Source organism: Megalobrama amblycephala, linkage group LG11 (assembly GCF_018812025.1).
Source record: "Megalobrama amblycephala isolate DHTTF-2021 linkage group LG11, ASM1881202v1, whole genome shotgun sequence".
Taxonomy (NCBI): domain Eukaryota; kingdom Metazoa; phylum Chordata; class Actinopteri; order Cypriniformes; family Xenocyprididae; genus Megalobrama; species Megalobrama amblycephala.
The window spans coordinates 19,126,702-19,154,212 of record NC_063054.1 but is presented as its reverse complement, the minus strand read 5'-3'; the positions used below and the strand labels follow the sequence as shown (position 1 = coordinate 19,154,212).

General features: G+C 36.9%; 2 protein-coding genes and 1 long non-coding RNA gene across 3 annotated transcripts; 1 reads left to right on the top strand and 2 right to left on the bottom strand.

The window, feature by feature from the left end:
* Positions 1-1,796: 1,796 nt before the first annotated feature.
* On the bottom strand, positions 1,797-7,006 carry vrtn (vertebrae development associated). The gene is made up of 2 exons (XM_048206575.1): positions 6,777-7,006; positions 1,797-4,965 (listed from the first exon to the last, which is right to left on the bottom strand). The coding sequence occupies exon 2, from the start codon at positions 4,961-4,963 to the stop codon at positions 2,918-2,920; it is 2,046 nt and encodes a 681-aa protein (XP_048062532.1). The 5' UTR covers positions 4,964-4,965; positions 6,777-7,006; the 3' UTR covers positions 1,797-2,917.
* Positions 7,007-15,796: 8,790 nt separating this feature from the next.
* zgc:153157 (uncharacterized protein LOC751674 homolog) lies at positions 15,797-17,378 on the top strand. The gene has a single exon (XM_048206574.1). It carries the CDS (start codon positions 16,243-16,245, stop codon positions 17,059-17,061), a length of 819 nt encoding a protein of 272 aa, XP_048062531.1. The 5' UTR covers positions 15,797-16,242; the 3' UTR covers positions 17,062-17,378.
* A 5,336-nt stretch (positions 17,379-22,714) lies between these two features.
* Positions 22,715-26,540, bottom strand: LOC125278756. Its single transcript, XR_007187264.1, has 4 exons — positions 24,981-26,540; positions 23,467-23,533; positions 23,096-23,215; positions 22,715-22,909 (listed from the first exon to the last, which is right to left on the bottom strand). It is a non-coding gene; the product is annotated as an uncharacterized LOC125278756 (long non-coding RNA).
* Positions 26,541-27,511: the final 971 nt, after the last annotated feature.

Here is a 27,511-nt window from a genome sequence, read left to right as displayed (position 1 = left end):
ACTTTTATGTTTTGTACAACACTGTATAGTCATACAGTAACTTGCCATGAAACATTTAAATTAACAAAAAATGACTGAGGGCACCATATAGCCTCTTCTGAAAGCACTTTACTAATCCACAACTTACTGTAACTGTAATGTCAATTCAAATACAGACTGTGAACATTAGAAAATAAAAAAATAGCCAAAATGATTATGCTTACAAATAATAAATGGAAAATGTTTACTTTGACAACAAACCAATTTAAACTCAGTTATTTGAATATGTTCAGGTCAGACAAAACATTGCACCTTTCAAGGGAAAAACAGCCATTAAATGCTAGGTAAATCTGAAAAATAAAACGAAAATGTACCTTTACATATTAACATTTTGATCAATTTAAGGATCAAACTTCACTAAATTTCCTCAGGAATCAAAAAATAATAATTACCTTACTCTCTTATTAGGGAATGCGTCTCTTTCTGAACTTCATGCTACAGCATCATCCGATCCGCGCTCATTTTGTTTTGTTTTTTTAATGCTTGAATAATTTACATAAGAACTTTGCCAACTTGCCAAAGTATCCGATCCGCGCTCATTTTTGCACGCGCACTGACGTAACCTGCAGGTAGCTGATGTCAAAATAAAAGTCTCAGCAATGGCTCAAAAAAAAACGCAAATATGAACAAAAAATCGTAATGTTAAATGATTATTTACACTAAATAACATCACCAAAAATAAATAAATAGTTGAAGCAATTTCTTTTATGAGCTGTTGTTCACATTTTCTAAATTTATTAAAGATTATATTAAGCTATACCGCAAAGTGTTACTTTGGAATGGGAATGCTTAAGGAATAGCGGCCAAAATTAATCATCTAATGTAATAATTTAAGAATCAACCATTGAAAAACCCACATATGTAAACCACTACACTGAATACTTCTAACTCTGAATCCAATTACTGACTAACCTCTTTTGATTACACATCTAAAAACTGTATGTGGTATTAAAATGTGCATTTTGATTTAGAAGTAATAATATTAATTTATAACAAACATTATGGGGAATTTCAGCAAGAGATTCAGCTAAAACAAACTGTATGATGCTCCTAAAAAGCCCACCACTGCCATCTAGTGTATCTGTACATACTCCTCTTCTGGATTTCTTTCATGACGTTCAAAAACTGAAAAAAAGGTTCAGAAACCCTTAAAGAGGTTTACTGATAAAATCATCTTAGTACAAATGAAACCATAAGGAGGAATAAAATATTCCTAGATTTTGCTCTAACTCTTATGGATTATATAGATTCAGTCGTTTTGTGGATGCTCATGAATATCTGTTGTTCCTTTCGTTTGTCCATTAAAAATGTGTAAATTCAAAACTTACTCACAGAGACGTGTGTATTCCTGCAGATTTCTGGCATCTATAAAAAGCTTCTGTATCCTGATCGATTCTGTATCTATATCTGTATCCTGGCCCACCTGTCAATTATTTTCATGCTACTGTGAGGTAAACACTTCTATGGTGCAGATATGGTAAAATCTCTGTCTGAGAAGTACTCCAGAAACCACAGACATCACAGTGTTGATGAAGCACACCAGCAAACTCTCTCTCTCTCTCTCTCTCTTTTATTTGCTATTTTTAAAAGACATTTATCTCAAGGTGTAATTGGTTAACTGATATTATGGAAAGTTTTACTCAAAATGCAGGTGCACTTTTTACTGGGCCAGTATTGGGTTGAATTAAACAACAACAACAACAACAACAACAACAACAGTTTGCCAAATGCTGTTGGAGTGAATGATCTGCCAGATCTGAAGTCAATGAATTTATTTTCAGAGTCAACACCAGAGCATCTTTGTGTTCAACTCTAACACAGATCTTTATTAACAAATTAACTCAACACTGGGTGGTTAAAGTTTGTAATACTTCATAAACACACACCTAAAGAGAAAACAGTGGGCATAAACCAGATTTTATTGCACAGAGCAACTGGTCACATACACGAGGTGCTCATGATGAAATGAACAAAATTAGCAGTGTGCTCATCAAATTCAGCAAAATGGTCCAAGGAGCACATTGTGAACTTGTGTAATTTTGTAGACAAGTTTAACCGAAAGTTACAGAACACCATAAATGTGAAGCTGAAAAATATCAGCTAGGTAGTTGAACATAATATCTTCAGAAAACACTTAGTATCAACAGCATCAAGCCAGAGATTGTCAAATATTTACACCTTTAGCAGCAAGAAAAAAGTAAATGTGTGAACTGAAACATGGTCAAAAACAATGTGCAAAATAGCAACAATTCTGTAACATTCAATTGTGAGGAATCCATTTTAAATTGGCCACATAAAGTTTTCCCAAGCAGAGATCACATTCAATTGTCAGTATAAAAATATATATGTATAAAAAAAAAAGAAATAAAGAACACTCCAATGTAAGAATTAAAATATACATTTTTAAGAAAAGTTCTCAACTGTAACTTTAAAAAAAAAAAAAATAAAAAAATAAAAAAAAAAGTCCCTAAAAGAAATAGACAAGAAAATAAAATTAACCTAATCAGAACTTAGAACTAATTTAAATTGTAAATATTTGGGGGGGTGGGAGTCAAAAGAGAGCCATTTGAAAACCTGATAATGTCTTTGAACTGCCTTTTGCCTGGGGGCCATCAGCACTTACTGTAGGTGGACACAAAGACTGTCTGATTTCACACACACGCAAATGTCCTCGAGCTAGAACCAAGTGGTCAAATAAAGGAAAAGAACAAATAATTAAGATGCATGAACTGCAATTATGTGGGTGACTCAAAAACAAAAAACAAAACAAAAAAACAGCCGAACTCAAAGAAACATTGCATTGTGAACTATGAAAATTAGTAGTGTCAGTTTTGGATGTAATTACTGGACTTTATAGTGGTGAAGAAAATAACAGCATTCAGCCATGAATTAATGGCACCCCGTGATGCAGAGCCCTTTTCCACATGTAGTAGGTGGAACGAGGAGTAAGAGGAAAGTAGGACCGGAACTCTTTGAATGTGGGAAAGGACTTCTCTTCAAAACGTTGTTGCAGAAACAGCTTTGCTTGGGCCTTGAAATTGGCCAATGCCACGACATCCATCACAAACATATGTTCATTACTGGACTGGTCAGGCAAAGAGTATTCAGGCAGTGTGAATTCAGAGGGACTAACAGTCTGTCCATTCAGGCAATCGATGTTCCCATCAAAAGAAAACATTCCTGGAGTTTTTATCTTTTCGAAGACGTCTGGCGAGACAGCCAAGCTCTGGGATTCCACCGTCTCAGACATCATGACGGGCTTCTTGGTATTGTTGTTCAAAGAATTTCTCCAGAGCCAATAAAAAGAGGAAGAAACTGAAGGGAACTTGAGTTTGAATTTAACGAAGGACATCTTTGACCTCCGGATGTGCATTTTGGCTTCTTCCCTTAACATTTTCCTCTGGTGGTATGCCAGCCTCAGGCCTCTTTGTTTGCGTCTGGAGATCTTCACCCTTGGTGACAGTTTCTGTCTGTCAAACTTAGCAGGGGACACTTGACTTCTGGGACTCTGGGTTTTATCAGCATCTGAGCTTTCCTCACTACTACCTGAGAGCTCTTTGAAAGGTGTGAACAGCATGGCTTCCCTCCTCCAGTTGTAGTATGTGGATCTGGAGATGCCTGGAAACCTTCTTTTGAAAATTCTGTAGGGGAACGAGGTGTTCGCTACGATACAGTTCTGCAAGCTCTTCTTCGCCTCCTGCATCAAGGCCACGTTTTGGGCCCGTTCTCCTTCAAGCTTCTCGCACTTGAAAGCCAACATGCTAGCAAAGCTCCCTTGGCTGGGCTTCTTCTTGACTTCAGGTGAGGACCAGTAGTCCTGTTCAGTGCTATCTCTGGGACTCAGCTCGCCTGTGGAGCCACCTGAGATGCTGCAAGTAGACACAAGCTCTTGCTTCCAAGCGTAGTATGTGGATCTTGGAATTTCTGGGAAAAGCCCTTTAAATTGGCTGAGAGGAATCAGCTTCCCTTGCTTGTAGGATGTCAGGAAAAAGTGTTTGGCCTCATACCTGGCCACTGATTTCTTGTGGTACTCGATGCTTTGCCTCTTCCAGCGGTAAAAGGTGCTCTTGGTGATATTGAACTTGTCTTTGAGGTTGGAGTATGACAGCTGGGCATCCTGATTCAGAAGCTCCAGGGAATTTACCATGGGCATTCGCTGCTCGCTGTTGGGACTCCCGATTTTGAGGTCACTCGCATGAATCAAAGCTACAAAGTTGTGGGGTTTGAAAACAGAGCCTGCCTCCAGGTCGCCCGACCACATGATGTGAAGGGTCAAGGGCTCAGAGTTTTTCGACCATGTCCTTGGGCGAATGAGTCGATTGAAATAGGGCCGAATCTTTAAATTGTACATGGGATAAACCGAATAAATGTTGCACTGCAGGACAGACGCCAGCGCATACACGTGCCACATGTTCGCAAATGAGCCAGGGAAGCAGGAGGCCTTGACGTCGGCATCGAAGATGGCCTCCAGCACCTGAATCGGCAGATTGAGCATGTCCTGGGACTCCTCGGCGCAGAGGGAAAACCTAACTGCCTGCAGCATCACCTTCGAGTCGATCATACCGCATAGGTAGTATCGCTTCCAGAGAAGCATCTCCACCACAGTCCTGACCTGCAGCTCCAGACTCAGGCTCGTAGAGCCCACTAGAAGCATGCTAGCTGCATCAAACAGCATGTTTCCTTCTCCTTTACAGACCAGAGGAAGCAAACCCGCCGGGGCGTCTGCCGGGTACAGCCTGTGAGCTACCGCGTCGATGCCAAGCCATGAGGAGATCTCAGAGCAGAGTGCCGTAGGAAGAGAGAAAGAGGCCAGAGCCTGTTCCACCTCCACAGCAACTTTAGTGAGGGCATCAAGACCCACGCACTCTGTGGCCTCCTGCAGCTCCCCCAAGACTGAGAGCACCACCTCTGTCCTCTGAATCATGCCTACACAAAAAAAAATGAAAAAAAAAAAAATAAAAAAATAATAATAATAATAATAATAAACACAGGATGACAGGAAGAAACAAGATCAGCATTAGCAGATCTATATATATTGAGGGGTTGCCAAAATGTGCATACAGTTTTTATAGACAGATGTAAAATATCTATAAAGAGATCTCTACTTCAGCATTGTGATGAGAAAAATCTAAGAGAGTTGTATGAAATGAATTTTAATTTAGTTTTTTTTTGGATAATACAAATAGTAGTGACAATAACAGGAAGAACTATAATAATGCTGAATAATATGTAAAATGAACATGCTCTTGTAAAGAGGTGGATGTGATTTGTAATTTAACAAAATGTAATCGTTAACCCATTTTTGTGACCAAAATGTACTTTTCAGTTAGAACGGTTTAAAATAATTACAGATGTATTTCACAGAGCGTTAACAACTATACAAGGAATTTAATGCTGTCTTAATCTTGTGAATATTTTACATCATTGATTAATTCCAGTTTGCTCATAAAGTTTCTGAAGCTCTAGAAAAAGAAACGCTGCATACAACACATATATGCTCGGTTTGAAAGACAAAGCTTAAGACTAGTCCCAGACTAAAATGCATGTTTGAGCTGCCTTAACTAAAAGCAACTTGCACTGACATATTTTAAAATAAGTCAGTGCCATTGTTTTGTCTAAAGATGCACACCAATAATGTTTTTTTCTAAGGCACGTTCATAAAAGTTACTTAGGACCCGGTTTCACAGACAGGGCTTAGCCTAAGCCAGGATTAGGCCTTAGTTCAATTAGGATATTTAAGTAACTTTTATAAACATACACTAGAAAATAACATTACTGGTGTGCATCTTGTGACAAAACAATGACACTGACATATTTTAAGATATGTCCATACAAGTTGCTTTCAGTTAAAATAGATCAAACATGCATTTTAGTCTAGGACTAGCTTAAACCCTGTCTGTGAAACCAGGGGTAAATGTCCTAATTGAACTAAGGCCTAATCCTAGTTTAAATTTAAACCCTGTCTGTGAAACCGGGCCATAGAGTCTATTATTACGATTTCTCTGCATCATAAAAATCATGATCACTATACATGTAATAATGTCAGTGGTCATAAAGCCCCATTTTGATTCACATTATAAAATGGCAGACTTATTTTTATTGTTATGTTAAGTAAATAGTAGTAAATATGTATTTATTCTTGGTTTATGAATCCATTTTCCCCACAGCTTTCTGGTAAATTAAATATTAAACTGTTACTTTATTACTTTAACTTTCCATTAAGTCTAACTGAGAATTTTTACTGTAGATTGCCGCCCATTTTATCAAACTTATTTTAAATAGACATGCAGTTTATTGTATATTTATTTAAAAAAAAAAAAAAATGTTTTTTTTTTTTTACATAGCTACACATGTATTAAATGGAAACATGAAAACGACAAGCCATTGCACAGAGATTACGGAGAGATCAGTCACAGATACTTTGCAGATAATGAGGCAGAAGCCCAAACGCAACAGCGACGAGTCTACGTCGTACAGGCGAAAAACACAGTTTAGAACTTAGCACTTTCGTTACTTTTTAGCATGCACGGTTATTCATTAACGTTTTATTAGTTTCTTTTGAAAACGCCAATTAAGTGGACCTAACACAATTAAGTAATTGAGAAAATAAGATAAAATAGGCATACGCTTGAGAAAATAAAAGCTCACTAATATTTAAGACTGCATTATTCCCAACAAATATAAACAGTATCGATCAGAGTTAAACTGTTCAAACGGACAAAATTATAATCGCTTACCTTGTTTTTTAATGTTTCCCTCCCTTGAGGTTTAAATCAGTTTCGTGAAGCAGTCAGGAATGACAAAACTGTGACCTTCTCACAACTCCAAGTTTAATCCATTGTGTGAGGCGGACAACGTGCTCATCATAGGTGACAACGAGCGCAATCTGAACCCAAGCAGTGGAAATTTCACATGATAAGGGAGGGACCTCCCTCCAGGAAATTGTCAATCACTATTGCCTTGTATCCATCCATACACACACACGCGGAGGACTTCTAACTGACACAATGGTTTTTATACTAATGTTTATTCCTATATCCTACATTTAAACATTACAAAAATGTTAATAGTAGCAGACTTAAAGTAAAACAAAATTTTACTCATTTAGAAGCCTTATAAAGAGTGACGACCACCTTAAATGTCCTCACAAAACACATTTCGACATAGTTCACGTCACTATATCTGTGAGGACAATTTCCAAATAATATTGCCCTCACTAGTATAGACAAACCTGCGCACACACACACAGACCTCAGCCAGGTAATTTCAATGTGAAGTGTAAACAAAGGCCAACTTATATAACTATAACTATAACTATATATATATATATATATATATATATATATATATATATATATATATATATATATCAGTATCACAGAAAGTGCTGCATTTTAAATTATATAGTTTGCCAAGCCACAAGGAGAGTTTAATTATAATAAAAATACATGGATAATTGACTGTAATACAGCACAGCTTGCAAATGCAGTGTCACACATTTAACTGTATTAATTGTCACTTTAATCTGTACATGATTATGACTGTTTAGAAAAGGCCTATACTAAAAATGAACCATTTCTCTACATAGAAGTTCGAATGGAAGTTTTGTTGCATAGTTCGGCCTTATATGTTTGCATTTTTATATTAGCAGTAACACTATAAAAATGAAAAGATTTAAAATGGACAACAAACTTTGAAAAGGTTTTATAGTTTCCTTAGTAATTATAGTTAAGCTTCACTGCACTTTTGGAGTTAGCCAATTATCATTGAGGAATGCTGGAAATTTCCATTTCCATAGCTCAAAGTGAACTCCCTCAGACAATGGCTTTGAAGTGTTTTCTTTCCATGCCAAAGCCTGGGGTCCAGTTTCAATCAGATGTAGATAGATTTTTCTGTATACCTGGGGATGTTTAGTGCAATGCTCTCTTTTAATGGATTAGAAAGACCTTGTTTTCCATTTTAACCCCCTGAATGCACCATACTCAGGGTTCTGTAAATTCAGCAGGTATGCAATTTTCTAAAAACCTTTTCCCTTTTAGTCATAGTGCTGCTTATGCTCCAGTTATCTTACTAAAAGACAAGTCAGACCAGCAGGCCGCACAAGGTCAAGCTCACAAATATGTTGATTGGAGGTGTGCTAGAGCAGACAGTATGTGCAAATGGCAGAGAGAGCAAAGAGACAGATCTGGGAAGGTGCATATCTGCCTCTTGTTTCTTCAGGGTATCACTTTTAACACCTCTGCCTGTCCACCTTTTGCAGCCTTTCACAGAACCTTTTGTTTCCACGCACCCCCTCCACATCAGCTTGACCTCATCTACCCACCAACCCTACATCTCTCCCCCTGAATTTTTCATATCCAGTCCTTTTTTTTTTTGAAGGGAGAGAGCTTGGTTCCATGCTTAAACAATGCGGTTTTTATTTATTCTTAAACCAAAAACTACATAATTATTTGTTTAATTCTCTTAAACGGCCAGTCCAAAAGTTGCAAGTCAATCAAACTTGAACTCTAAGTCAAGCGTCACGCTGTTATAGTATATAATCTTGGTAATTCGGGCCTGTGAATGAGCTGTAATGTAAAAACTCACTTGACTTCAAGTGTGATAACAGAAGTTCTTGCTGAAATGTTGATGAGCCGTTGTGTGCTACAACACCTCAAGTGTTCTCTTTCCATCCTGTGCTTAAAATGCAAATGGAGCAACATTGGGTCGGCTCCGGTAGTCTGCCACATGCTGAGGTTGTATGTATGTGCTGGGGTATGGGCTGTGCTTGTGTATGTTAGGGGGTTGAGGGGGGTCGTCAAAGATCTGTGGGACACAGACAAGGAGAGTCTTGCAACCTTTTGTTCTTGAGCTTGGCCGTGTGGACTCAGGCACAGTCAAGAGCAGGCCCTTGACACCTATTGGGTCATCTCAACATGGGTTCTGCTTTCGTGAAAGCACAGGCAGTCAGTCAGAGTTTGCTTCTAAACAGTATTTCAACTCATTAACTGCCAAATACAAACTAAAGGTATAGAGATAAGGGAACTCAAACAAACAAACAAAAAAAAAAATCTTAAATTCACTCTGGCTATATGAACATTTATTAATTTTTGTACATTTCAATGTGATTTTTAATAAGATTCATTGATTTTTAAATAAACTATTAACTGTTTTACTTTAATGAAAATTTATCAGCACTTTATCACCCAAAAATGAAACTTCTGTCATCATTTACTCATCCTCAAGTTGTTCCAAACCTATGAATTTCTTTCTTCTGCTGAACACAAAAGAATATATTTTGATCCAGTCCATCAACTGCTTGGTTATTCATATTCTTCAAAATATCTTCGTGTTTAGCAGAAGAAAGAAATTAATAGTTTTGGAACAACTTGAGGGAAGAAGTTTCATTTTTGAGTGAACTATCCCTTTAAACAGTTATGTCTCTCAGGAATGTTTTATGAAAGATTTTTTGTATTCTGGTTTCACAACTTCACCTTGACCAAGACAGAAAGGCACACTTGCTAAATGGAACTGGATAACGCTTTAGTCCTTATAGTATCTTGTTAATAACTTACATTAAAAAAAAAAGCAGCTTCAGAATTCACATTTAAGTTATGAACAGACTGTAGAATGTGAAAGAACCACAGACCTTTTTTTTTACTTATAAAAAATGTTAATTTAAAAACCCTATAAGAATATTCGGAAGGAACCCAAAATTTTGCTCTTTTGGGTTGGCCTGCAATTTGGCATTATGACTGCTCTACTGGGAAGTATGACACACTGCTATTGTGTAAAGTTTCATGGTTGTGTTTACAAGGGTGTAGCTTCTAGCAAACAGAAATATGGGTTATGTCCCATGGTGATATATTTCTCTGTCTACAGATTTGATACCACACATTGTGACTTGCAGCTATTGATGCATTTAAGGATTTTTTGCATCAGTAAATCTGACATACCACATGTAACATTCATTAGTGTATTGTGTTTCTATCTCCTGTTGAGTCTGTGCCACTTATTCTTACCTTTTATTCCACTGATCGGTTTTTCAGTTCATTTTTAGTGTCCAATGACGGCATTGGTTCCCAGTTTATTTTCTGACATGTAATTTTGTGAACATTTAATATTATATCAGAGAGCATAAAACTGATTTGTATATTACACATTACATTTGTTGGATTGTGATTCAGAAATGTTGCAGAGAATGAGGCAGAATATAGTTTAATGAAGCAAATAAAAAAACGCTAAAAGAATAAAGAAACAAACAAATGGAAAAATGATTATGACAAAGGATATATACAAGCTATTATTTCTACAGTTTCTGCTAAAATTAAAATGTATTCATTGCAAGAATGATACAATATCAATATGTCTTCACAGATCTACACATTTAGTTGTTCATTGGGAACACATCAGCCTTATTTTATATAATCTGAAGGGTTTGGACTTTTTGTTTACATTTATTCATGTAGCAGACATGAAATCCATGAAATGACATAAAATTGTGACTTGTGAGAACCAAAAACACAGACAATGTCCTCATGTGATCATCATACAATGTCATGAGGGAGTCATGCACTCAATGGAAACAATTAGTAAATGACATACGTCAATATATATATATATATATATATATATGCACCATATTGCATTTGTCTAAATTTGTTAAATCTATGTTTTATCTACTCATGCTAAACTACTGACCTCATTAAACCAGAACAACAGCAAACAATACATACAAATTTAAGATTGCTGTTGAACACTGTACAGTATACATTTCTCAATCATAAATAAGACTCATGGAAATAATTAGAGGTAGTTAACCTAACTCTTTCTGTCATGACTGCAGTCTGACAAACCATTATTGTCCATGGAAGTAGCACCTGAAAAGGGAAAAAAAGGCATTGTAGATGTTTATTGACTTTAGATATCAAGAAAAAAATGTTGTTTAGGATATTAATGGCATTTTGATAATATTTCTCTATGTTCCATTTATACATTTACGACTTCTAGAATTAAAACTTCTGCTAAAGCCACTAACTTTTATCTACTGACCTGGCTAAACTGCAACAACAAGCAAGAACATATGACAAGAAAACATTTAAAGGTGCAATATGTAAGATTCCTGTCCACTAGAGGTCGCTAGAGGCCTATTCAAATCAAAGGCGTAGCTTGACGACAGCAAGTTTGAGCACAGAATCTTGGGACATGCGGTCTTTACATCACAGCCGGTGGAAACAATTGGGATAGGACTCGGGAAGAAATCATGTTCATGTGATTATTAACGTTACTGTAGTACGAACGAGGCCGCTGGAGCGATTGCGCAACACACGCCACAGTCGCCGGTGCTGCTTCCGCTTTTCCGGTCATGAGTATGAGATAATGCAGCTCTGTTTATCATATTAGATACATTTGAGAGTGTTGAAAATGATGTTATAACGTTATCCTGTGCGTTCGCTCGGCGGCTGCTGTGAGACACTTGTTTGAGACACACTGCAGTAAGATCAATATTAGAATATATTAAATGCTGGATGGCTTGTGTTGATAAATGGCATGCAATTAATTTTAAAACGTATTGTATGATGGAGAAAATGCTGTATTACTCTTACAAAAAATAAAGCTGTATTTGATTATGATATGTTAGCTAACACAGTGTTTTTCTCTGAGGCATGGTAAAGCATGGTACTTGCAAAAAAAAGAAAAAAAAAGAAAATTAGATTTAAACAATAAGACTAAACGTGTTTAGCTATATAACAACAATTAGCTTTCTGTCCAAACAGTTGTTCCCTTGCCTATTAAAAACATGTAAAATATTAAAGCATCTTTGGTGTTTCCATAGTTTTTACAAAATAAAACCAGAAACCGAGGGTAACGCGGGTATGGCGCAATTGATAGGCGACTCCTCACACGTCCCGGAGCCTTGGTTAAAATTGCAATTTCCTCACGATTTACAAATAGTTGCAAACATTTGGGATATTGTAAGTACTCAAGTGAACAAAATATATAACACTAGCCTAGTGGTTTTTGGATATTTTACTGGAAAAGTCTTACATATTGCACCTTTAACTGGTAGAAATATAATGTTAAACATATCCTATTACAAATATAAATACTGTTAAATATACTATAAGATTCAAATCAATTTAATTTAGTTTAAGCACATTACTATTGTTTTCTATGGTAGTAGAAAGAGCACAAAGGAGCACAGATCATAAAAGTAATTCCTACAGCTGCAATGTAGGTAAAATAAAGGTTGATAAATTTGAGCATTTATATTAAAGCTTACCTTTATTAATAAACAAGTAAATTCTGGCATCCTTTTCAATTTGGTCTCCAATGACACCTGAATATTGACAGCAGGTTTAATATCCTGATGAGCAGTTAGACGTCAGACTCACTCTGTTTTTTCTCTCTGGCCTGTCTGGATTGCATCTACCAAGGGTGACCAACTCAGCCACATTACGTTCATTAGAAAGCCATGTAAGCTTACTGCAGTTTGTCTGTCTGACCAGATTAAGTCATGGTAAGGATGAATATTCTCCAATGAAGATGTCCTTTGTTTCTTCAAGCATATTAGCACCTTAATGTAAGTGAGATATTTTCTCATTATAGCATTCATTATAGACTAGGTTCAGTTGCCTCCTGTGCACAGATTTTGTTGTAATTACTTACCTGCTAAAGCAATCTAGATTAATAATTGTTAAACTATATAATATTATGAAAAATAACCAAAGTCATACTGCCGTTTTCCTGTATTACCTACATTAAAAAAACAAAACTGAACAGCAATGCATTACATGCGCACAAGAGTAGAGTCATTATTTCTTCTTTTAGTAACAGATTTCACTCTCAGTTCCTACAGTCTTATATAGATTGTCTTTTGACATCACTTCCTCAGACTGTGCAATATGTTCACCACAAAAGTGATCTTGTGACACTTAAATCAGAATAATTTATCTTGGACATTGATGATCGATGTTCAATAGCAAATTTATCTAAATTCTATAGTTGATTTTTTTTTTCCATATGATAATGTTTTCTTTAGGCCTCCTTACATTCTGTTTGGAAATTTTCTGAACATACTTCTTATTAGGCTATTATTTTATTATTTATTTCTGTTTCTGTGACTGTATAGGACTGTGGTTGCCATATAAACAAAAAAGCAACAAAGACGTTTGTATAATTTAAAGGGATAGTTCACCCAAACATGAACATTTTGTTGTCATTTACTCACCCTCATGTTGTTCCAAACATGTATGAGTTTCTTTCTTCTGCTGAACACAAAAGAAGATATTTGGAAGAATGTTGGTAATCAAACAGTTGATGGCACCCATTGACTTGGTAGGAAAAAAAATACTATGGAAGTCAATGGGTGCCGTCAACTGTCTGATAACGTACATTCTTTAAAGGTGCCCAAGAATGCTTTTTCACAAGATGTAATATAAGTCTAAGGTGTCTCCTGAATGTGTCTGTGAAGTTTCAGCTCAAAATACCCCATAGATTTTTTTTTAATTAATTTTTTAAACTGCCTATTTTGGGGCATCATTAACTATACCCTGATTTTGGCAGCGCCGCCCCTTTAAATCGCGTGCTCCCTGCCACACGAGCTCTCGACTATATTTAACCCACGAGCTCTCGACTATATCTAACCCTAACCCTAACCCTAACCCCAGTGCATTTACAAAGTTCACACAGCTAATATAACCCTCAAATGGATCTTTACAAGATGTTCGTCATGCATGATGTATGCATGCTTCGAATTATGTGAGTAAAGTATTTATTTTGATGTTTATGTTTGATTCTGTATGAGTTTGAGGCTATGCTCTGTGGCTAACGGCTAATGCTACACTGTTGGAGAGATTTATAAAGAATGAAGTTGTGTTTATGCATTATACAGACTGCACATGTTTAAAAATGAAAATAGCGACGGCTCTTGTCTCCGTGAATACAGTAAGAAACGATGGTAACTTTAACCACATTTAACAGTACATTAGCAACATGCTAACGAAACATTTAGAAAGACAATTCACAAATATCACTAAAAATATCATGCTATCATGGATCATGTCAGTTATTATTGCTCCATCTGCCATTTTTCGCTGTTGTTCTTGCTGGCTTACCTTGTCTGTGCACAGATCCAGACGTTAATACTGCCTTTCCTTGTCTAATGCCTTGAACATGGGCTGGCATATATGCAAATATTGGAGTCATACATATTAATGATCCCGACTGTTACGTAACAGTTGGTGTTATGTTGAGATCCGCGTGTTTTCCGGAAGTCTTTTAAACAAATGAGATTTTTATGGGAAGGAGGAAGCAATGAGGTTTGAAACTCATTGTATGTCTTTTCCATGTACTGAACTCTTGTTATTTAACTATGCCCAGATAAATTCAATTTTTGATTCTAGGGCACCTTTAAAATGCCTTCTTTTCTGTTCAACAGAAGAAACTCATACAGGTTTGGAACAACATGAGGGTGAGTAAATGATGACAAAATTTTCATTTTGGGGTAAACTATCCCTTTAAATTCTTATTTCATTGTTGTATAAAACATAAAGGTAAGAGAACCACATGCCAGCTTGTGACTAAGAAACTTTTATTTGATCATTGATCATAGTGCTTGTCGCCATCTGCCATTTGCCTACAGGAACCCAGATTCATTTTTATACCAATTAGGTTGTATATTCAACACCCAGTTAAGACCACATTACAGAGGATAAAGTACTGAACACTTGTATAACACTAATAGATTGCTCTTGTCCTGCATTGCTAAAAGTCAAGCCATCTTGTGGCAACACAGAGTTTGCTATATTGTCTGGTTACTGAAAAAAAAAAAAAAAATCAGCTGTGTGAAAAGCATGTTGAGAGGTGTCAAACAGACTTGCATGTTGTACACAGTATGAGACACATCAACTCTCTCTTCTCTCCAAACATCTTCAAATACCTCCCTTCAGATATTCAGATATATTTTATCATCATAGTAACCAACAGCTATATTGTACCTTGTTTGACCAATCAATTAACCAACTATTGATTTCTAATATGCGGAGAGAAAAAACAAACAAAACAATGTTACAGGTATAAAACAATATGGTATAAAATTATTCACATACTGATATTAATTTAGCATTAATTTAACAATCTCAGGTTGGTGGTTATTTCAGTCATAGTGCAGTGTAGCTGTTTGCCCAGCTGGTGGCATCCATGACTTAAGTGTCAAAACAAAGTCACTCACTGTACAACAAAAGCATTAATTAAAAAAACTAAATTCATAAACCATTCTAGACATCTGAAATGGGCAAAAAGTTTGTCTTTTTACACAGGTCCAGTAAAATCTTTGACTAGTTTCTAAATAATAATAAAAAAATAAAAACCTCCAAAAAAAAAAAAAAATGACAATAATAATATATTTAATATTTAAATATGAACACAACTGTCCTGCGCCAGTGTTTCTAAAACAGCACAGAAAACTATTAATCGAATCGAGAAACGTGACAAAAAACTGACATTTTTTAAAATGACTATTTGTATATAGTTGTTTAATGATTTATAAAGTTACTAAAATCACAAGAAATGGGTGGTTGACAGTAAGTTTCAAGCAGTGACAGAAAAAATAAAACAAAACAGAATTTCCCTACTTATTTTATAATTAGGCTATTTATAAGCTAATTGATAAATGCAGTACTGTTCAAAATTATTTGTGGCTACATATGATACAGTTTCCCTTTAAATGTAACCATGTCCATGTTAGTTGTCAGATAACCAAACACGGTCAGGGGGATTCTGACAGGATGACGTTTAGCTGTGGGTAGCGACTTGTTAGTGCGCACTAGTAAGACCCACCTCCCTTCATTTTAGCTCTACAGCACACGGTACCTCACTGCATAAACACAGACGCTGTCTGTATGTCAGTTCTCATGTCATTCAGCAGATGAATCCCATCTCTGCACTGGTTTAGACAAGGGTTAAGCTGTAGCTACCGGTCATCTAGCGCTCTGGAAGCATCTCTGCATGGAATAAGGACCACACGCTGCTGTCATGCTGGAAACAGATCGCTATTGTGGATTTTTCAGACTGGAGGAATGATGAATAAATAAAAAAACAGCGACGTGGATAATCGTCAGGCGCTGTGTATTAAACCGTCAGCAGTTCTCTTGAATCAGCCGTCAATAACAAGCGTTCAAGACGGAAGGCATACAGGAGCACAGAGGGAGAATCCGCGCGAACATGAGGGAACGGGACTTTATGCCAAACATGGAACGGGGCAAACCGGCTACATACACAGGAGATAAAAAAGCTAAAATGGCAGCTAAAACCAATAAAAAGTGGGTGAGACTGGCTACTGTATTCGCATATGTTTTGTCAGTGTCTTTGGCTGCTATAATACTGGCAATTTATTACAGTTTGATTTGGAAACCGACGTCTGCCTCTGTGTCTGGACGGTCAGATGTGTTGGTGACGGCTGCAATTATGCCCATAAACACAAGCAATATCACAACAAGTGATGTACCAACAATTAACAAGATGAATAATACACCACCTGTGAGCCTGAGATCAACACAGACTCCCACCTACGCCCACTCCACTTCTCCACAGGGACAACTGCAATGGGTTGACAACAAAGGTCATGAAGGCCTTCCAAATATCCCCACAACAAAAACAAAGAAAACTGACCAAACAGGAACAGTTGACTCAGTGCACATTCACGAAAAATCAGGACGTTTCAGTTCAGCAAAAGTTAGCTATGAGTCGAAAACTAGTATTCTAGTAGCAGGTGCATCAAGTGAACCTCCTTTGGCACATGGAGCCACATCTTCTACTAAACAAAACACCTATGGCGGTTCTGGGTTCGGCACCCCTGAGAATCAGCCAGATATTTGGGATTCAGCCTCTCCCACAACTGACCAAGCATCTTGGACAAGCTACAGTGCAAGACCCGACGTCTCGCCTTTGACAGAACATGGTCTAGAATTAATGGAGGGTTCGTCACCGTTGCAAGAGGAGTTGGTTACCAAGGACACAGAGAATGCAGCAATTGGAGTGTGACAACAGATTATTTGTGTGGCATGTAATTATATGACATTATCTGCGATGACTGTGCAGTTAGAGAAATAACAACAGTGAACATCATACAGTTTCTATTAATTTTGTGTCTTCTTCAAGGACAGAAACTGTGTTGACCTACCTGCTTTGGAAAGCTCTTATAAAGGTTGTTACATTATAGAGTTCAACAGTCAGGTTCCAGAAGTAAAATTTATTTTCTCCAAAGGGGAAATAATTTTGAATGGTAACTTATAAACCTTTAAAGACAGACATACTGTGAACTACAAGGTTGTTAATTAAAGGTGCCCTAGAATCAAAAATTTAATTTACCTTGGCATAGTTGAATAACAAGAGTTCAGTACATGGAAATGACATACAGTGAGTCTCAAACACCATTGTTTCCTCCTTCTTGTGTAAATCTCATTTGTTTAAAAGACCTCTGAAGAACAGGCGAATCTCAACATAACACCGACTGTTACGCAACAGTCGGGATCATTAATATGTATGCCCCCAATATTTGCATATGCCAGCTCATGTTCAAGGCATTAGACAAGGGCAGCCAGTGTTAACGTCTGGAGCTGTGCACAGCTGAATCATCAGACTAGGTAAGCAAGCAAGAACAATAGTGAAAAATGGCAGATGGAGTGATAATAACTGACATGATCCACGATTACATGATATTTTTAGTGATATTTGTTAATTGTCTTTAGAAATGTTTCGTTAGCATGTTGCTAATGTACTGTTAAATGTGGTTAAAGTTACCATCGTTTCTTACTGTATTCACAGAGACGAGCGCCGTCACTATTTTCATTTTTAAACACTTGCAGTCTGTATAATGCATAAACACATATTCATTCTTTATAAATCTCTCCAACAGTGTGTAATGTTAGCTTTAGCCACGAAGCACTATCAAACTCATTCAGAATCAAATGTAAACATCCAAATAAATACTATATCCACATGATCCGACGCATACATGCAGTATGCATGACGAACATCTTGTAAAGATCCATTTGAGGGTTATATTAGCTGTGTGAACTTTGTAAATGCACTGTATTATAGTTGAGAGCTCGGGGGGCAGGGAGCGCGCGATTTAAAGGGGCCGCAGCCTGAATCGGTGCATAGTTAATGATGCCCCAAAATAGGCAGTTAAAAAAATTAATTTAAAAAATCTATGGGGTATTTTGAGCTGAAACTTCACAGACACATTCAGGGGACACCTTAGACTTATATTACATCTTGTAAAAACTGGTTCTAGGGCACCTTTAATAGCACATGCAGGTCGCACATTATATTTTTTTAAAAATCGTGTTTAAAAACTACCTTACCCATGATTCTGCAGAGAAATCTCCAACAATCTGAGAATCCCGGCAACAAATTGCACCAAAAGAGCTCTTGAGCACTGTGAATGATGTGTTTTCTTGCATTTTAAAACTACTTAAAGGGATAATTCACCCAAAAATGAAAATTCTGTCATCATTTACTCACCCTCAAGTTGTTCCAAACCTGTATGAATTTCTTTGTTCTGCTGAACACAAAGGAAGATATTTGGAAGAATGTCAGTAACCAAACAGATCTTGCCCCCCATTGACTACCATAGTATTTATTTTTCCTACTATGATAGTCAATGGGGTGGGGGGATTTCATAAAAGCCATTAAGTACACATGCAGTCTTGTGATATTTTTGTCAGATTTTTCGAAAAAAAAAAAAAAAAATGTTGTTGTTGTTTGTTGTTGCTTCAAATCAAAATTTGTAATGTTGTGATTCATCTTATACCTGGTTTGGTTCATGGCTTGTAACTCTTTAATGTAGACTTTAAAAAAAAAAATCCTATGGGAAAAATACATCCAGAACCAAGGCTGCTGTAAAAGTGTCCAGGCACTTCTGCACTCTATAATTCATTTGCAGGTATTCACAGCCATGCTGATATACAGAACAACAGAGGGATTATATTGCTTTTATTCAACAGTATGAACAAGGCTATTAATATCCAGTAACTTACATTCCAAGACAAGTCTAAGCATTAAATATTTGCATGTCATGAAGCAGCACAGACTAAACGCTGGTCATATGAGTGGAGTGGAGCGGAGCAAACGACAGATATTTCCTAGCCCCACTCCACCACATTTACTTCAGGTTTTCCAAACAGACATTCCAAACATAAGTGAAGGTAAATATCACAGTTCTGTTATACTAAAAATGTAGTCTTGAAACTGCTTATTAGCCAGTCAAATTTGAGAACAAGAACTAACTGTTGTATAGTGGATTATAAATGATAATAATATAGCCTTTATATACAAAGAGCGATAGGATTATGGTTCCTTTGGAAAAACATGATGATGTCCTTTGGACCATCAGGAAAATGAGCCATTCACATCACCAACACTAGACACATATCCTTAAGTAGCGTTTAATTCATTGTGTAGTAATTGTGAGCAAGTTAAACACTGTTTAAAGCAAGTTAAAACACTTTGCCAATAGAGTTCAGGAATGCTCAGGAATGGAATAACTATCTGAATGCAAAATACCTGGCTAGTAGGAAGAATACACTGTGCAAACTCACCCATGTTGAAAAGTGTCTTTTATAAATCAGCGTGGGTTGAACAAGATATATAAGAAGCAAAATATGATGTATCAATAAACAAATATTTTCCATTCAGTGCACTGAGTTATTAAACTACATTATAATGTGAACTTGTGAACTATAAACTGATTCATTGTCTTATAAACAAAATGGTCCTGCTTAAACATTAGTAACACTGTTTAAATGTAAAGCAGTTTTTTGAAGTGGAGTGAGGCCTTTGTTTTAAACTGGCACATATTTGGTAATTGTGCTCTTCCTTTAATTTTTTTTTTCCATTAACATGATTAAATTTATTTATTTTTTGCAAATGCAGTGAATACTGGTGTTTAATGATTCTGAATAAAAGACATTACAATAATATAAACAATGTATTAGTACTAGTAGTAATAGTATTAAATGACTTTTTGGTCCATGTTTTATACCTATATTTGTATTTATATTTTATATGAATATTAAGACCAATAACACATTATCTCTTAATTAGACTATTAGCTTATAATTATTTTATAACAATTTAGTTTATATTTATTTATTAATGTTAGCCAGATTTACAACTTTGAAATATGTCAGACATAAATTTGTTTTGAACCATTCCTTTTAAAGCAGCATGACACTCACAGTGTCTTTAAAGATAGCAGCATGACAATCACAGTGACAGTAACCAGAAGGCTGCACAAGTGCCCAATGCTCAAAACTGCAAAACTTGCATTTTGTATCTTTCTTATTTTGTTAAAATTATTCACATTTTCACAGATTCTGCAAATGGTTCGCAAACTTTTTCTTGCAACTGTATGCTCATTGCTTAGTTTATAAATTAACGTCAAACAATACAAACAAGTTCATAGTAAGATGTCATATTGTAAATAGGGAATTCACGTTTGTTACGGGAAATGAATGGATCAAGGGACAGTGCATTAGGGACATGATGCATTTAATGATGCAGTAGAATGCTGTCTAAAGGGGATTGTTTGCTTAATTAACACTTAAAAGTCATCATATTCTTTTAGTTATTTGGCCTCAAACCAAACTAGTCCAATAAAACAAATATCTAGCAACTATATTTGTCCTATTGGACAAGCCATACTAATTATATTTAAAATTGTATGAGTTGCTGCTGGTTTAAAGTGACCTGAAGTATCCCTCACTGACACTGTGTAGCCTCCAGCCATTAGTTCTCCATATGGGACTTCTTCACATTAAGTGTCAGCATTCAGGTCAACCAAGCAAATAGCAGATTGCCATTAGCTTTAGATGTGCAAAGTGTTTACGCTGTAGCAATATCAACTTAAAATGGCACCTCACTATTTTTTCACCCACTCTAAAAATTCTGGATTGTTTCAACCCAAATTTGGGTCAAATATGGACAAACCCAACCACTAGGTAAAATTTCATTAGAAAATTAAACCCAATGGTTGGGTTTGTCCATTTTTTTTACCCAAATTTGGTTGAAACAGCCCAGCATTTTTTAGAGTGCCTCTTGGCCTCATTTAAAACAAGGAATTGGGCATTCCCTGCATATATAAAGATGGTCCTGTGGGTAACAAATGAAAACATAATGCTCTGTACACTAAACAAACTGAACCAACACTTCATCATGGTGTTTTTTGACCATCTTCTTTGACAAAAATAAAAGTGGAGGAAATCTACCATTATTCATAAAAGGTAACTAGCAAATGGTCTTTTAGGTTACTGTAAGCAGACCAGTTCACAGATTTACTGTGCCATGCAACATTCAATATATGGCAGCCATGTGAACATTTTACATACACCTTTCAATACTTGCTTGTATGATGAGCCAAAACATAATGTCTCAGGTGAAGCAAATATTGTTGATCATCTCTTAACAAGCCCACATATTAAGGTCTGGGTAGATTAGATGCTAAGCAAACAATCAGTTCTCTGTTTATAGTTCAGAGTATCTCTGAAATGGCAATGCTTGTGGGTTGCTTCCGGTCAGCAGTGGCCAGAATTTACCAACAGTGGTCCAAGGAGGGAGCAGGGGAAGAAGGTCACCTTGTCCGATGAGTCCTGCTTTCTTTTATTTAATGTGACTGGCTGTGTATGTGTGCGCTGCTTACCTGGGGAAGTGATGGCACTATGATGCACTGTGGGATGATGACAAGTCGATGGAGGGAGTGTGAAGGGAAATTATCTGAAACCCTGGGTTCAGCCATTAATGTCGATGTAAATTTGACATGTGCCACCTACCTACACATTGTTGCAGACCAGCATTCCTTTATGACAATGGTGTTCCCTGGTGGAAGTGGCCTCTTTCAGCAGGATAATGCACCCTGACACACTGCACACATTGTTCAGGAATGGTTTGAAAAACATCATGAAGAGTTCAAGGTGATGCCCTGGCCTCCAAATCCCCAGATCTCAATCCAATTGAGCATCTGTGGGATGTGATGGACCAACAAATTCGATCCACAGCGACTCCACCTCGCAACCTACAGGACTTGAAGGATCTGCTGCTAACGTCTTGGTGCCAGATACCATACGACACCTTCAGGGGTCTTAGGGAGTCCATGCCTCGCCGGGTCGGCAGCACATGGAGGACCAACAGCATATTAGGCAGGTAGTCATAATGTTTTGGCTCATCTGTGTATATTTAAATGTGTAAAGTGTGACCACTAGGGGCAGTAAACAAGATCTACTGGAGAGCTTTTCAAACCTGTCCTGGGGACCCCCCAGCACTGCACATTTTGTATGAGCAAATTCTAATCAGAAGTGAGCATCCCTATGCTCTACTCACTCCGAAGGGCAGAGCCCTTGAAGTGGGGACTTTGGAGGGAGTAGGGCACTTGTGTGTCATAATGAAGCAGTTTGGAATGCACTTGGTAAAGGGAGCAATAAGATAGAACGTAATTTCCTCATTAGTTTCACATGGAATGTTACCACAACAAAGCTAGGCAGCAACAAATATCTTATTGCTGCTGCTGATATGATATAAATAAACATTTATAATGAAGGGCCTGCATATAAAATAGAAACATTTTAAACTGAAATAATATAACAATATTACTTAGTTTTATTGTATTTTAGATCAAATAAATGAATCCTTGGTGAGCAATAAGAGACTTATTTCAAAAACATTACAAAATAATGCCAACCCCAAACCTTTGAATCGTCAGGTAGGCTAATTCTTCTGAGATAGTTTCCATCTTCATTTACACACTCTTGTAAGGCATGTATAGTGTGTCAGGGTGACTCTGGATGGGGTGACAATGAAATCTCTGTGGCATCAATGATGTTAATCAGCGTCACTGTGAACAGTAGAGTGATTACACCTGCAGCATCATTCTGTCCATCCTCTTCAAAGATTAAAATCTTTTTAATCTCAAAGATTAAAATTATTTGTCCTTTGAGTCACTTTTTAAATTCTATTATGGTATATGTTCCATGCTTTTGTACTGTAAAAGTATTAGATCACTTGATTGGCCTGTCCTTACCTTTCGTGGATTAACTGAAGTTCCTGAGGATAATCTGTCTGCTGTCTGTGGTTTCTATCTGACATTTCACTGGGGAGCCTCACAGGACAAACCACACAAACACCGTGGGACATAGAAACACTAGGGGAGCAGGACAGGTGCCCTCAGATGAAAGCATTTGCATATCACCCATAGGGCTAGAATGACTGACATATTTCACCTCAACATAATTAATATTAATAATAATAATTTGAATAACAGAAAAAGAAATGAGGCCAAAAGGTAGCAGAGAACTCATTTTTTGGGTTGGCTTTATCTCTCTACATGTATAAATCTTTCAGAAACAAATACATCCACCTTGAAACACTTGGGAACTAGTGTCCCAATCTGACCTTAAATCATACGAAGATATATAGAGACAGAACTGCACGTCACATAATCAGGCTTTGCAGGATCCACCTGCATTTGGTGATCAAAAGTAATTGTGTTAACAATTTTTAGTCAAGGTTATTCACAAAGAGCAGAAAATGATTTGGTGACGCACATGTTTAATCTTATCAAAAACCATCAAGAGTCATCCTTGATTAAAGGCACAATATGTTTTTTTCGCCGCTAGGGGTTGCTAAACTCTTCACAACAATAGAGGGTATGCACGTGACGTCACCGTCGGCTATTATGACTGCGGTTACGTCCACTGAGTGGCAAAAAGAGTGAGTGACAGCATTCGTTTTCAGCATGAATGCCGCGAAAAACACACAAAACACATTCAAAATGGGAAAGAGCTTTGCGATTAACTACAAATAGCTTTGACAAAATCTGAGGTATATTGCCGAATGCTACAGAAAAACGAAGCAAATGGATCGCTGAAATTCACAGAAATAACTGTACTCCAGGCAGAGAAACATGGATTTGCAGTTATCATTTTATCAAAATGTTGGATTGTGCGGTAAAAGCATACCCTATATGTTGTATTGTTCTATATTTTATTCACCATCTTATATTCTGCATAATTAGATATTTTTCAATAAACACTGTCAAAAACTATACAAGTTTTAGGGCTGGGCGATATGACGACATATAACACTGATGTAAGTGATCACTCAGATTTAGACCTACCTATATTGTATTTATATATAAAGCGTTCACAGGCAGATTTGCTTTATGTATTTCCCCGGCGTCAAAATCAGGCACATAAAAATGTCAGGAAACACGATTCCTGGCTGCATGTCAATATCCAGGTTTCTTTTACATGTCATAAAGAACACTTACGAGCGCAACCTTTAGCGTACTCGTTTGTTTTACTCGCGTTTTCTCAGTTTCCCCTATTAAATCCAGTCATGCAGCAGGTTCTTTTGCCACTCAGTCCAACTGAGGGAGCGCGTTCCGGCGGGAAAGTGACGTCGATACAAAGGCGTAGATTGATGACGCAGTGAATGAGCCTGGAATAATGGAACTTTTCATCATGCCGATGGATTTAATAATGTTTATGGGGAAATAATGTTTATGGATGAGTGAATGCATGTTTTTTAACATGACTGTGGAATGAAGCTGGGCGTGGCTGAGAATCGCGGGCGCGATTGCTAATGAGAGTCAGATGCCACACGCGAGTCCTGACGTTTCGTTCTATCGAACTACTCACAAGTGCTGAAGTACTACTCATAAAGGTCAGTTTATTTGACGAATTAAGGTAGCGCAGCGCTGTTTCACTTGGTCTAACGTTACACTATCATACTAAACTGCATTTAAGTGTGTTGAAAGTTGTAATGTTATTCTATGTATTAGTTTGTTGGCTGTATGAGACTTAACAGTAAGCTAGATCAACATTAGAATATCATACTGATGATATTCTAACATTTTATCGTGTTGAGCTATATAACATTGATTAGTCGTATGTACATTTGCTTACCTTGTCTAATAATGTGCAAGAGCGGCGTCAAGTCAAAGTTTGTCGCAATTAAGCTCTCAGAAACGCCACGCTGATATTGATCCTTGTTTTATTTATCCTTTTGTCCCAAAGTTTGCTTGCCATGGTCCACAATGTTTGGTCTACAATGTTTGAACGAAACAACAGCGTGCCGCTAGACTTTACGCAGCTGTCTGCGTCTGTTGCCATGGTTACTATGCAGTACAAGGAAACCAGGGATAAAGCAGATATTACATCATTGACAGGCGACAAGGGAGGGACGAGCACTATTTAAAATGATGAATTTCTCTGAATTTACTAATTCTTGGAAACATTTAGGATAATGTAAGTACACAGCTGAACTAATTATATAACACTGTGCAAGTGTTTTTTGGATATTTTAATATAAAAAAATCGTACATATTGTGCCTTTTAATACTTACACTCGTCAATCAGGCCAAAATACAGTTTTGACACTTTTTCCTCTGACGCAGTGGATGATTGTGAACATGTAATTTAAATACACTGCCAACATGTGCTATCCTTTTTTCCCCCAACATCATTATGGAATAAATGTATAGCCTTTTTTTTTTTTTGCACGTTTTTCTTCATGTATATTCTTCCCCAGCAGCTGAGGTTCTTGGCATATCATGTAAGCCACATTTTTAACCAGCATGCAAATGTAAGGGACTTTGCGTTATGTCATAGACAGATGGGTCAGTTGTCATTTTGAAATATTTCAAGAATTGTTTATGTCCTTTTAAGGCATGAGGCTCTAAAAGCTATATCTCACACAGCACAGAAGCTATTTGTGAACATTCACACCCACAAAGTGGGTCAATGGAAAAAGGACAATTTAACTTATGTTCAGACATACAGTAGGCTATATTTTTATTTCATTTTATTTTATCTAAAGGCTATTGAGTCCATGACTTAGCCACTTGAGTCCAGTCACAGCTTTTCATTAAGATTCCTTACACAGTATTTTCAACTGCCTCTTGTGTGAAAGACAGATGGTGGGAGTAACAGATAAGGAGAAAGTGGAAAAGGCCAAATCAAAAGTGTGAATTTATTTTGGGGATTTCTAGCATAACATGCAAATAATAATTATAACAATAAAACAAAGTAATAAATAAATAAAATAAAAGTGTGTTTTTCCTCAGGCTTTAGACATGACCTGGGTATCTATCTTAAATATAACCACACATGACACATTAGATTGTGGGTGGACTGGAATAATGAATCAGCCAGAAAATTAAAGATTATACAAGGTCAGCCCAGACCAAATGATCTTTGAACAAACCATAGTCAGGCGAACTCATCAGTTTTCAATCATAAGTCGCTCTGGAGAAAGACTTCTGTTAAATGCCTAACAAAATGGAAAAGATGCTAGAAGTGTCCTGTGGTTTATCTGAGCCTATAACACTCATCAAAGATTAATACTGCCAAGAAGGGTGCCAGCCAACGCCTGTGCTAAATGACAAGTAATGAAGCAACTACAAAAGGACCAGGTGGCTGGGAAGTGCTGTAAAGTGCACCTTCAAGAGGACCATGCCTGTAAACATATGACTGGAGTGGGTGGATGATGTGTTATGGAAAGACTCTCCATTACTGAAGTCGGCATGACCAGCTCCCATGAGGACCAGACACCCACAGTCGTGACAAACAGACCTGCCTTAAAAGGACATCATGAAAACCAGACTAAATCAGAGGGGCACGAGAGATGGGCACTGTGGGTCTGTGATCCAAGGCAGAACTCTGCTGTTTTGGAACATATAATTAGGGATAATGGAGAAGAAATTCAATTAGCTGGGTGTAGCGGAAACAGTCGGCATCACAGATAAGAACATTTTTTTTTTTTTAGCAAAATAAATATGAAGGCTAGTTTAAGTTATTTCTGGTTTTAAACAATTCTAAATAAAGTTTTCTAAAGAAATTCTTCATCTGTGTATGGTATAAGGGTGGATATACTTTACACAAGTACATGAATAAAAACCAGTAAGCATTTATTTTAGATGCTTCTATCATTAAACCGAATATATTTTCTTAGGTAAATTGTCATTTAGATGCTTCTGTCATTAAACCGGATGTATTTTCTTAGGCAAGTTGCAATAAATATACTATACCTACTAACTTGCTCAGCAAGGTTGTCTCCAACCTGTTGCTCCGCTATGACAGTTTACCAGAGAAACTAACCGAAAAGAAAACATTCTCTCTATAGCGCCCCTTGCGGCAGGATCATTTTTATGTGTCTGCGTTCACGTAGGCCTACTTTGTTCATGTACCAGTGATTAATATTACAGTCAGACACATTTATTTTTGTCTGGCGATAGAAAGATTCTAGTACACCGACTCACTGAATCGTTTGCAGCGACAATCGGAAGTAGTACAGTTTCTTTATAACAGAAAACAAACAGAACACTGAATGAGTAAGATCTATGTACTGTAGGAAACAAAAATGTCTTCTATCGTTTTTCAATGAGGAAGCAGCTCTTAATTGCGCATGCAGCTTGTGAATGACAATATCAAAAAAG

Excerpts from the sequence above, each read along its gene's own strand:
- zgc:153157 (XM_048206574.1), top strand. The coding sequence starts at position 16,243 with ATGAGGGAACGGGACTTTATGCCAAACATGGAACGGGGCAAACCGGCT.
- vrtn (XM_048206575.1), bottom strand. The coding sequence starts at position 4,963 with ATGATTCAGAGGACAGAGGTGGTGCTCTCAGTCTTGGGGGAGCTGCAG.